General features: G+C 42.3%; 1 protein-coding gene across 6 annotated transcripts in view; it reads left to right on the top strand.

The window, feature by feature from the left end:
* LDB2 (LIM domain binding 2) overlaps positions 1 to 12,940 on the top strand; it is a 687,185-nt gene that overhangs the window by 496,993 nt on the left and 177,252 nt on the right. For all 6 annotated transcript variants that reach the window (XM_030191221.1, XM_030191220.1, XM_030191219.1 and 3 more), the window contains exon 4: positions 1,828 to 1,950. In XM_030191221.1, the coding sequence (XP_030047081.1) occupies positions 1,828 to 1,950 (123 nt within the window). The remainder of the gene's footprint in view (positions 1 to 1,827; positions 1,951 to 12,940) is intronic.

Raw genomic sequence — 12,940 nt, 5'->3', positions numbered from 1 at the left:
ATGTGATTAGATATTTTGCTATCCAATTTTGTTTTGTGCTAGTGTTGCCATTAGCGTGCAACCATTAACAAAAATTAGCATGTGAGCCCTTACCGTCACATATTTTGTAGGTAGTAAGGGCTCACATGCTACTCCTTTGCTAAACAGCGCATGTTAATGTAGCTGAGCTAACTAATTAGTGCAGACACGCCCACGGCCTGCCCCCAGACATGCCCTCTTGGTGAAAAATAAAATTATTTTTTAGCACACTGGTACTGAGCACACATTTCAAAAATAACGCAGGACACCTCAGCGTGCCCCATGGTGCACCATTTTAATCTGCAGTACACATGTGTTAGTGCTTACCACAGGGTCCCAAATGTGCCCTTATGAATGCAGTGCTCTAGAAGGTGTCTTTGGCATAAGCATGAAATTGTTACCACCAAGTACAGTTCTCTCACAATAATACTCACATGTGCACTGTCATTTAAGAAATCCTTGTTTTAAAATAAAGAGAAAAAAATATGAATTCATGTTTAAAGTAATATTTGTTTCACAAAATTAATAAACTGCAATATTTCTATCACCAACTTGTTTTCTATGTTTTCTGAGGCCAGTATCTTTCTCCCCCTCCAGTGGCATAGGAAGGGAGGGGCGGTGGGGCGGTCCACCCTGGGTGTACACCGCTGGGGGGGTGTTGGCTCCACTGGTTCCCTGCTCCCTCTGCCCTGGAACAGGTTACTTCCTGTTCCGGGGCAGAGAGAGCAAGGAACCAGCGGAGCCGACGCAGCTCCCAGCGACGTGCACTCGGGGACGGATCGGCCCTCTTGCCCGCCCCTCGCTTCCTAATTGAAGTAAGAATACACTCCGAGGGGGAGGGTGCACGCCGAGGGGGGTGGCACCGTGCTGCCCCGGGTGTCAGCTGCTCTCGCTACGGCACTGCCCCAGACACACCCCTCCACCAAAAATTAGAAAATATTTTTTTACCACACGTGTAGCACACACCAATTTAGAACTTACTGCATGATGCTTGAGGGCATACTGCAGTAATTCATTTTAAGCTGCGGTACGTGCATACTAGCACCACAGTTTAGTAAAGGGACCTCTTTGTGACCTAGTGAATAAATACAATGAATTGCTGCTTTTCCAATGTGTTTTTTGGTTTTAGTAGTTAGGTGAAAAGCAGTGTAGAAATCTATGAATTCACCATTTTCTATAAGAATAAATTCCAGGTGTTGAAAAGATTATTACAATTCTGAGTGCAAGTTTTTCCTGATGTTTCTAGACAAACTCAGTGGAAGCATCAGTCTTTCCTCAAAATACGTTCACGTGTTTTGCAGTTAGGAGGCATTTTTTGGCTCAATTTTCCTTGTAAACGTGATTAAAATACAGTCAGTTAAATATGTTTTTTTTGAACCGGTCCACATGGTGACCTTTTTGGACTCTAAACTGACCTCTACTCTCCCTCCCCCTTTGTTGACACCTATTACATCTACTCAGTAATATATAATTTGCTTGGTTTTGGCTTTCTGCCTTTTTCTTGTTAACAGTATTTCCTAGATACAATTCACTCTGTTGATTTTTCTTATTCATATTTTTGATCTATATAAGGAGGAGGTTGTTGGGTTTGTTTTAGTTATATTTTCCTCATTTGGGATTCCTTATTAATGAGATATTGTACTTTTCTATTCAAGAATTTTCTTGTATATTGTGCAAATTACAAAAAAATAAAATATAAAAAAAAAAAAAAAATTCTGAGTGTATCTCCTTCACTGTTGTACTCATGCATGAAATGCTCACCATTTATGAATTTGTCTATTAAACCTGAGTGTTTCCCCTTATTCCTAGGTTTGTACAGAAGGGCGTCTTATTTTGGAGTTTACCTTTGATGACCTTATGAGAATAAAGACATGGCACTTTACTATTAGACAATATAGGGAATTAATCCCACGGAGCATTTTAGCCATGCATGTAAGTAAGACTTTTTACTTTACCTAATGAAAAATCCTAAAACCATTTCTTCTATAATAAACTACGATAAATCTCACACGCTGAACTAGATTTACAAAAGTGTGTTACTGTGCTAGTCATTAATGCGTGCTTAGATTCTAGGTATGTGAATGAGACCTGTAGTAAATCATGTGTGGACAACGCAAGAGAGGGGAACTAAAGTATACTTGCACAGGAGCAGAGAACAAAAGCACAAGGAGCCTTCAGGATTGGGGAGGGGGGCATCAACTCAAATTTTATTGGACAGACTGTATTGCTATGGATTTGCAGCCTGTCTTACTGACACAGACTACTCAATAATTACCGTGGATTCTTTTGGATTCGTATTAAATAAATGAAACCTTTATTAGAGGTGCTAAATTCTATAATGATTAAGGTATATACAATGATTAGCTATATAAACACAATGATTATCTATAAACAATCATTACATCACTGGTCACTACATCTAAGCAATGCTAAGAGTTTTTTAGACCAAGAAAAGAAGCAATAATACATACATACAACATCACTGGTCCTTACATCATCCAGGCTCTTATCATCAGCTGGGGGGGCCCGTTACAGCAAAAGCCAGGACCTTTTTAGACTAGGAACAGATCCTCTGCACAGTACATGCGTTTCTCATAGATGAACTCCCGATTTCACTGAAAGAAACTCTCCTTTTATTAGGCTCAGAACTCATGTTCAGAGCTGAGGAAAATTATAGAATGTTTCTCTGTCTAGGTAAACAAGCCATACTGTGGGAACGTGGTCACATGCTCTCCAACTCCAGGTGGCCAGGTTGGAGCCAGAAAGCAAGCGCCATACTCCTCTTCACATACCAAATTAATTAGAGCTGTGTCTTATCTTCCACATTCCAACTTGTTTTCACATAATCAAAGTTAAACAATCATTTTTAAACAGAATTACTTCTAATCAACAATACAGACCCCGAGTGCACTGGTCTATCAAGACAGAGCTGAAAAACAATCTTTAAAATTCACTTCCATTACACAGACCCAACACGGTACGTGTTTCAGCAAATCTGTCTGTGTCAGGGGTCTTGATTATTGCTGTTTATTGATACTGTTTTGTCGCATATTAAGAAACCAGCTATACTGATGGTAATTTTGGCATCTTCCAGTGACTTCAGATTGAGCAGTGTTTCTTTGCATTTTTTTTGGAAATTGTGAACTGTTGCAGGACCCCTGACGCAGGCGAGTTTCCTGAAACACAGACCATGTCAAGCCTGTCCAATAAAATTTGAGTTGATGCCCCCCAATCCTGAATGTTCCTTGTGCTTTTGTAAATCATGTGCATGCATGTTAGTATATGTTCATGTGTTAGCTCATTTTAGTAAATGCAGATATCTGGTAATGTACTGATCACAGTGTTAGTCTGACAATTCTACTTTTATGTTTCAGTATTTCAGATTTGGACCACACTAAGAGGCCCTTCTACTAAAATGCATTAACAACAAACAGTTAACGCTACGTTAACTGCTAGTACAAAGCAGCATTAAGAGGTTTTGCACTATTTTTGCAGTAAATGTGCTGTAAACCAGGTGTCATGGGGTGTGGCATAGGCACAGAGTGGGCACCAGTGTTTTTGGTGTCAGGGGGTGAGGCAGGGGCACAGAGTGGGCACCAGTGTTTTTGGTGTCAGGGGTTGAGGCAGGGGTACAGAGTGGGCACCAGTGTTTTTGGTGTCAGGGGGTGAGGCAGGGGCACAGAGTGGGCACCAGTGTTTTTGGTGTCAGGGGGTGAAGCAGGGGTACCGTGTGGGCACCAGTGTTTTTGGTGTCAGGGGGAGAGGCAGAGGCACAGAGTGGACGTGAAGCAATTTGGCCTTCTAAATAGGAAGCGGGAAGTGTTCCCAAATTAACTCTCAGGACTGTGAACTAATGACAATATTAGCACATGATTTGCTATAAAATATTTTGGGAACGTTAAGCTGCAGTAACTGCAAATTGTAGCGCATTTTAGTAGAAAGATCCTTAAATTTATAGGCCAATTTTTTACAAAGATTTAGTATGAACCCTTTTTACAAGCTATAATTTGCCAAATATGTATAAAAACAGGCTTTGAATTGTTTCCTTCTGGAGATTTAATTTTCCATTTGTTATGTTATTTTTCTAGGCCACTTCCCTTATATCAAGTTATAACCCAACCCTATTTACAAAAAATATATATATAATAATCTTTTATTAATTCACTACCATTCTAATATCAAAATAATTAATACATCAATGAAAACACCAGTATTTGGTGGGTAATAGCCAAATTCTGTGTTCTTTTTCTTTTTTTTTTTAATACCTGGTGTCGTAAAAGGCATACTTAGCTGCTATTCCTGATGTTATAGAAGATTGGAAAAATTATTCAGATAATATTCAGAGCACATATTTTAGATTTGTTAGGAACTGGCCAACATTCTGAAGAAGAGGGAGCCTATTCCGAAAGGATGGGCTCCACCTTAACCAGGGTGGGACCAGGCTGCTGGCATTGGCATTTAAAAAGGAGATAGAGCAGCTTTTAAACTAGAAACGGGGGGAAGGCCGACAGTCGCTCAAAAGCGCATGGTTTGGGATAAGGTATCTTTTAAAGATATCACCAAAACAGGGAAGATAGGGTATCCTGATAGTGAGGTTGCAAAAGAGACCGTAGTAGACCAGGAGGCATATTTTCAAAGCACTTTGGGAGGCTAAGTTCCATAGGTTTCTATGGAACTTTGGGAGGCTAAGTGCTTTGAAAATGAGCCCGCAGGTGTCCTTAAATAAAGATAAAAATCACACAAAAGATTGCAAATTAATACTGTCAAGTACTAAGCATGATGTAAATAGGAACAACAAACATACTTTGAAATGTCTATATGTGAATGCCAGGAGCCTAAGAAATAAGATGGGAGAGTTAGAATATATTGCACCAAATGAAAAATTAGATATAATAGGCATTTCTGAGACCTGGTGTCATACCTGGGGTACAAATTATATCGTAGTGATAGGGTGGATCGAATTGGTGGAGGGGTAGCATTGTATATTAATGAGATCCTTGAATCAAATAGATTGAAAATTCTGCAGGAAACAAAACACTTCTTGGAATCACTGTGGATTGAAATTCCATGTGTAAAGGGGAAAAGGATAGTGATAGGAGTGTACTACCATCCGCCTGGCCAGGATGAACAGACGGATGCAGAAATGTTAAAGGAAATTAGGGAAGCAAACAAACTGGCAAACAATAATAATGGGTGATATCAATTACCCCGATATTGACTGGGTAAATGTAACATCGGGGCACACTAGGGAGGTAAAATTCCATGATGAAATCAAGGACAGCTTTATGGAGCAGCTGGTACAGGAACTGACGAGAGAAGGAAAAATTCTAGACCTAGTTCTTAGTGGAGCGCATGATCTGGTGCGGGAGGTAATGGTACTGGAGCCGCTTGATAACAGTGATCAAAATGTGATCAGATTTGATATTAGCTTTGAAGTAAGTATACATAGGAAATCAAATATGTTAGCGTTTAACTTTAAAAAAGGAGACTATGATAAAATGAGAAGAACAGTGAAAAAAAAAACTTAGAGGAGCGACTGCGAGGGTCAAAATTTTACATCAGGCATGGATGCTGTTCAAAAACACCAGCCTGGAAGCCCAGGCCAAATATATTCCGCGTATTAAAAAAGGAGGACGGAAGACCAAACGATAGCGTGGTTAAAAAGTGAGATGAAGGAAGCTATTAGAGCTAAAAGAAAATCTTTCAGAAAATGGAAGAAGGAACCGACTGAAAATAATAAGACACAGCATAAGGAATATCGAGTCAAATGCAAACCGCTGATAAGGAAGGCTAAGAGGAACTTTGAGAAAAAGATTGTGTTGGAGGCATAAACACATAGTAAAACATTTTTAGGTATATTAAAAGCAGGAAGCCGGCAAAAGAATCAGTTGGACCGCTAGATGATCGAGGAGCAAAAGGGGCGATCAGGGAAGACAAAGCCGTAGCGAAGAGATTAAATGGATTCTTTGCTTCAGTCTTCACCGAGGAAGATTTGGGTGGGATACCAGTGCCGGAAATGGTATTTGAAGCTGATGAGTCGGAGAAACTTAATGAATTCTCTGTAAACCTGGAGGATGCAATGGGGCAGTTCTACAAACTGAAGAGTAGCAAATCTCCTGGACCGGATGGTATTCATCCCAGAGTACTGATAGAACTGAAAAATGAGCTTGCAGAGCTATTGTTAGAAATATGTAATTTATCCTTAAAATCGAGCATGGTATTGGAAGATTGGAGGGGGCCAATGTAACGCCAATTTTTAAAAAAGGTTCCAGAGGAGATCCGGGAAATTATAGACCAGTGAGTCTGACGTCGGTGCCGGGCAAAATGGTAGAGACTATTATTAAGAAGAAAATTAAGGAGCATATTCAAAAGCATGGATTAATGAGACAAAGTCAACATGGATTTAGTGAAGGGAAATCTTGCCTCACCAATCTACTACATTTCTTTGAAGGGGTGAACAAACATGTGCATAAAGGTGAGCCGGTTGATATTGTGTATCTGGATTTTCAGAAGGCCTTTGACAAAGTACCTCATGAAAGACTCCAGAGGAAATTGAAGAGTCATGGGATAGGAGGTAGCAGTGGCGTACCAAGGGGGGGGGGGGGCGGTGGGGGTGGTCCGCCCCAGGTGCACGCCGCTGGGGGGTGCCGCGGCGCACGCCTGCTGCAAGAGTTCGCTAACTTCTCTCGTTTGCTGCAGCTCCCTCTGCCCCGGAACAGGTTACTTCCTGTTCCGGGGCAGAGGGAGCTGCAGCGAACGAGCAAAGTTAGTAAACTCACACCAGGTGCGCGCTGCAGCACCCCCCCCCCCAGCGGCATGCACCCGGGGGGGTCCGCGCTGCATCCGGGGGGGGCGCTGCACCCAGGGGCGGGGCGCCGCCCTGGATGTCCGCCCCCCTAGGAACGCCACTGGGAGGTAGTGTTCTATTGTGGATTAAAAACTGGTTAAAAGATAGAAAACAGAGAGTAGGGTTAAATGGTCAGTATTCTCAATGGAGAAGGGTAGTTAGTGGGGTTTCCCAGGGGTCTGTGCTGGGACCGCTGCTTTTTAACATATTTATAAATGACCTAGAGATGGGAGTAACTAGTGAGGTAATTAAATTTGCTGACACAAAGTTATTCAAAGTCGTTAAATCGTGGGAGGATTGTGAAAAATTACAAGAGGACCTTACAAGACTGGGAGACTGGGCGTCTAAATGGCAGATGACATTTAATGTGAGCAAGTGCAAAGTGATGCATGTGGGAAAGAGGAACCCGAATTATAGCTTTGTCATGCAAGGTTCCACGTTAGGAGTCACAGACCAAGAAAGGGATCTAGGTGTCCTCGTTGATGATACGTTGAAACCTTCTGCTCAGTGTGCTGCTGCGGCTAAGAAGGCCAATAGAATGTTAGGTATTATTAGGAAAGGAATGGAAAACAAAAATGAGGATGTTATAATGCCTTTGTATTGCTCTATGGTGCGACCGCACCTCGAATATTGTGTTCAATTCTGGTCGCCGCATCTCAAAAAAGATGTGGAGGGGAACAATTGAACGGCGCCGGCGAAATAGATTGCCGGCGATCTATTTTGGCGGTGCCGCAACAGCTGGCCGGAACCGTATTATCGAAAAAGATGGTCAGCCATCTTTTTTTCGATAATACAGTTTAGCCCAGCCAAATGCCAGAGTTCGCCGGGTTTGAGATGGCCGGTTTTGTTTTTCAGTGATAATGGAAAAAAATGCCGGCGATCTCATACCCGGCGAAATCCAAGGCATTTTGTTGTGGGAGGAGCCAGCATTTGTAGTGCACTGGTCCCCCTGACATGCCAGGACACCAACCTGGCAGGGGGCACTTCTAAAAATTAAAAAAATATATACAAATAGCTCCCAGGTGCATAGCTCCCTTGCCTTGGGTGCTGAGCCCCCCAAATCCCCCCCCAAAACTCACTTCCCACAAGTCTACACCATTACCATAGCCCTTATGGGTGAAGGGGACACCTACATGTGGGTACAGTGAGTTTTGGGGGGGTTTGGAGGGCTCAACACTTAGCACCACAAGTGTAACAGGTAGGGGGGGTTGGACCTGGGTCTGCCTGCCTGAAGTGCACTGCATCCATTAAAAACTGCTCCAGGGACTTGCATACTGCTGTCAGGGAGCTGGGTATGACATTTGAGGCTGGCATACAGGCTGGCAAGAAAGGTTTTTATTTTTATTTTTTTAGTGTGGGAGGTTGGTAACCACTGGGGGAGTATGGGGAGGTCATCCCCCATTCCCTCCGGTGGTCATCTGGTGAGTTGGGACACCTTTTTGAGGCTTGGTCGTGAAAATAAAAGGACCAAGTAAACCCAACGAAATACTGATTAACACCACTTTTTTTTTCCATTATCCGCAAAAGCCGGCCATCTGGTAGCCACGCCCAGGCCCGCCCATGTCCAACCTTTGCTACAATGCTGACACGCCCCCTTGAGCTTTCGCTGGCTCAGCGACAGGAAAGCGGCGAAGGTGTCAAAAAAGCAGCTTTCGATTATACCGATTTCGCTGCTTTTGCGAGATTGCCGGCCATCTCCCGATTTATGTCGGAAGATCGCCAGTGATCACTTTCGAAAATAAGCCTGATAGTGGAATTAGAAAAGGTGCAGAGAAGGGCGACGAAAATGATAAAGGGGATGGGATGATTTCCCTATGAGGAAAGGCTAAAGCGCCTAGGGCTCTTCAGCTTGGAGAAAAGGCGGCTGAGGGGAGATATGATAGAGGTCTATAAAATACTAGGACTAGGGGGGCATGCAATGAAGCTACAATGTAGTAAATCTTTCTTCACTCAATGTGTAATTAAACGCTGAAATTCGTTGCCAGAGAATGTGGTAAAGGCGGTTAGCTTAGCGGAGTTTTAAAAAGGTTTGGACGGCTTCCTAATGGAAAAGACCATAGACCGTTGTTGAATGGACTTGGGGAAAATCCACTATTTCTGGGATAAGCAGTATAAAATGTTTTGTACTTTTTTGGGATCTTGCCAGGTATATTGTGACCTGGATTGGCCACTGTTGGAAACAAGATGCTGGGCTTGATGGACCTTTGGTCTTTCCCAGTATGGCAATACTTATGTACTTATGTACTTATATATAAGGAGGATCACCCTTTCAACTCCATTGTCATTTACCTCCAGTCCTGCTCGGAAAGGGTTATTCATCCATCCAATTACTTTGGTTTCATTCATCTCCCCAAAGCCTCTACCCTAAATCGACTTCCACTTGCTTTGACCAAGAATACCTCTGGGCTACCCCTATTATTTCCTATGGGAGAAAGAAACATATATTTTTTTTCATTTACTTTCCTTCCATGGGAAATTATTGGAGATAGGCCCATACTACCTTTCCTTTATCTATATAACATATCTAGAATAGGATAGAAAAGGCATGTCAGAAAAGTGCTTTGAAATGAATCTGTTTTAGAATAGCTTTGTTGCTATAAAATAAAAACCACAAAATATTGCACCATCTATCTATATAAAAGCAGTTTTGCCAGCTTCTACTTACTAGGGGGGATGGGACCTGATATATTGCCTTTCTGTGGTTACAAAGTGGTTTACATATTATGCACAGTTACTTATTTTGTACCTGGGGCAATGGGAGGTGGGGGTTAAGTGACTTGCATAAAGTCAAAGGAGCTGCAGTGGGAATCAAACCCAGCTCACCAGCTCAAAGCCCACTGCACTAACCAGTTGGCTACTCCTCAACTCTACTGGAACATATTATCCCAAAATGCCCCCAATTCATATGTCTTTCTCACAATAACTCGTAAATATGCATTATCTGCACTTAACATGTACACTTGCATTTGCAATCATGCACTCAGACCAAAAAAACCCACAAATAATATTAAATGTCACTACAACAAATGTTTTATTTACAGGTTCTAATTTAATTTTGAGCTCTTTTTCATGCACAGTGGCAGAACAGGGAGGGAAAGGAGGAAGCTTGCTCTAAGAAACAACTGGAGCAAATGATACATACAAACAAGAAAAGAGAAAACAGGCACGCTACCAATATGCCAGACTGAGACAAACCCCACCTGAAAAGACAAGTAGAGACACAAATGGCTGGATTCAGTAAATGGCACTTAAAATTTGGCGTGGTATATCAAGTCCCATTTCCCTTCCCCCTTTCCCTATAAAGGGCGCTCTGGAATAGGCACCCTTTATAGAATTAGAACCTAGTGCCAGGATCAATGCTCAGTTATGAGCGTGAGGATTTACACCAGCTGAAACCAGGTGTAAATCCTCACACAAGTTGGGCATGGACCTGCATTTATTTATTTGGATTTTTGCTCACACCTTTTTCATTAGTAGCTCAAGGTGAGTTATATTCAGGTACTCTGGATATTTCTCTGTCCCAGGGGGGCTCATTCAGTAACACTGCACGCATCTTAAAGGAATGCCCTGACCTGCCCTTGTCCCTCCCATCATTACGCCCCTTTTGAAGGTCCACGCAGAAACACTTAAACACTATTCTATAAATTGGCGTACATCTGTTTTCACGCAGATCTGCCATTTCTGCCCCATTTCGATGCCTTTTTCACACCAAAAACTCAGCATGGAAGTAGTGCCTAACATTAGATGCCATACATAGAATCCAGGGGAAAATGCTATGCTTGGACAATGACAGAGACATAGTTATGATCTAGATCAGGCTTGTCCAACCTACGGTACGTATGCCAGAACCTGGCCTGCCAAGTGCTTTTACTTGGCCCTCAGAAGCTCATAAGGATTCCTTCTTCCCCTACCACGACGCAGCTATCTGCAAGCTTGAGCCATGCTGTGCTGAAAGTTTGGATTGGCAAGGCTGGCTTAATGATTGGATCAGGTGAGGCTCTGACCTAGGGTGCCGATGATTAAGGGCACCAAAATACCCAGCCTCTAACCTCACCTGGTCTTCAGGTTAAGTGATGTTTCCCCTTCTCTCTTCCCCCTCTCTAAGGGTCCAGCAGTGCTCCCTCACCTTGCTCACTCCTCCGTGGTCCTGTAAAGTTTTCATTGGTTACTGGCAGCAGCAGCAGCATGACAGACTATCTTTAGCCAGACCCTGGGTGTTCTTTCTACCATGTTCTGTCTCCTGTGATGTAATTTCCTATGGGTGGGATGCTGCAGAAGGAAGACTCAGGTGAGGGAGCAGTGCCAGATCCTCGGGGAGGGAGATAGAGGAGAGGGAAAGAGATTGGGAGGGGAGGAAATGCTGGCCCAAGGGAGGGAGAAATGCTGAACCTGCGGGGGGTGCCGGAAGTGATGAGATGGGGGCCACTGCCAGAACAAGTTGGCTCAGGGTGCCACTATCCGTTCAGCTGGCCCTGCAGATTGATCTTGCAGTTTTTTAGTCATATGCACAATTTCCTCAGAAATGGGTCTTAGGCTCTCAGGGTATAATTTTAAAACATTTTTTGCATGTAAAACAAATAAATAATAAATAAATAAAACAGTGACTTACATGCAGAAAAGGGTATACATGATGCAAAATGGCACTTACTTGTAGAGTGCAACATGAGAAAGTGAAAGACTGGGTCAAGGCTGGATGGGAGACATGAGAGAGAGAGAGAGAGAGAGAGAACGAGGGATCTCAGAGAGTGAGTGAGTGTGTGATTCTCAGAAACATGCATGTGCATGTTTTAGCCTTCCAAATGTTACAAAATATAAAATGTGGCCCTTGACAGAAAAAGGTTGCACAAGCCTGATCTAGATCTTTTCCACCAGTCTGAGTGATCCTCCAGGCCCTCATATTCCTGGGGATTCTTCATCAGCTCCTTCTACTTTATCCCCCTGGTACCTAAGAGACAAGGTGTCTTCCTCAGAACCCTAGTGCAGAAAAAGAGCTTTGACAGGTCTTAGATTATCTAAAGAACTTAAAAAAAAACTCTCACTAGTGAACTGAGTTCAGCAAGTGTGATGTATTTACGTAGAAAAATAGTTTTCTCATTCTGGCAGCATACATTAGACCATCAAAAATACGCGCTAGACCTGCTCTTCTCACTCAAATATATAGGATCAAGAAATGCTGCATTCACCAAAGTTGGGAGAAGTAAATATAAGAGTAAATCTGGTTCCATTATAGGTCCCTGAAGACCAGCTACAGAAAGGCTGATATGGAGCAGCTATGGGTTGCAGTAGAGGTGCTGCTTCTGGCTATAATCTTGTATTCAGGTCAAGCATTGAATGTGAAAATGTGCAAGTATTTTGAAACAAAATGGAAAATCAAAACAGGGTTGTTTTGTTTCATTTTGTTTCAAAACAAAATTCCCAGAAAATGAAATGGAAATCATTTTATTTTATTTTGTTTTGGGGAATGCTACAGAATTGCTGTTTGGCATTAGCATGCGTTATTCTTGAAACAGAAACAAAGCGTGACAGAACGAAAACTTGTTAAATTGAAATGAATGAAAGAAACAAAAATAAACAGGACAAAATTAAATGAAACATTGCAATGCACACCTCTAACATGTGATTTCTGCATATTTATACTGTCAAGGACCTCAGTATTTTAAGTGCCTCGACACAGTTGACAAGTATTCTGTGCTCTTTTGTGATTATAAACAGAAACCTTTACAGAAAGGGAAAGAAGAGTAATAGTAACAGTTACTCTTCAATGTCTTCATGTTTGTATTTCTTTGTGTGCACTTTAGGAGCCTTTTACTATGGAGCATTAAGTACTTAATAAGGGAATTAATATACACTGTTAGGACATGGCCACATTAGCAGTTAATGTGGCACAAGGCAGTTCTATAGATCAGGGCTGCTGTATGACATAAGAGAAAAATCATCATGAGTAGGCGCCAAGTATAAAGAGGACCACCAAGAGAAGTTTCCTCCCTTCACAATCTTTGGCAAAGAGGAGAAATGACCCCAACTTCATGTTTGATGTACCTGAAGCTGTCAAGATGGGCTACTTCCCAAGTGAAA

This window comes from Microcaecilia unicolor, chromosome 2, assembly GCF_901765095.1.
Source record: "Microcaecilia unicolor chromosome 2, aMicUni1.1, whole genome shotgun sequence".
Taxonomy (NCBI): Eukaryota; Metazoa; Chordata; class Amphibia; order Gymnophiona; family Siphonopidae; genus Microcaecilia; species Microcaecilia unicolor.
This window is presented reverse-complemented; position numbering and strand designations above follow the sequence as displayed.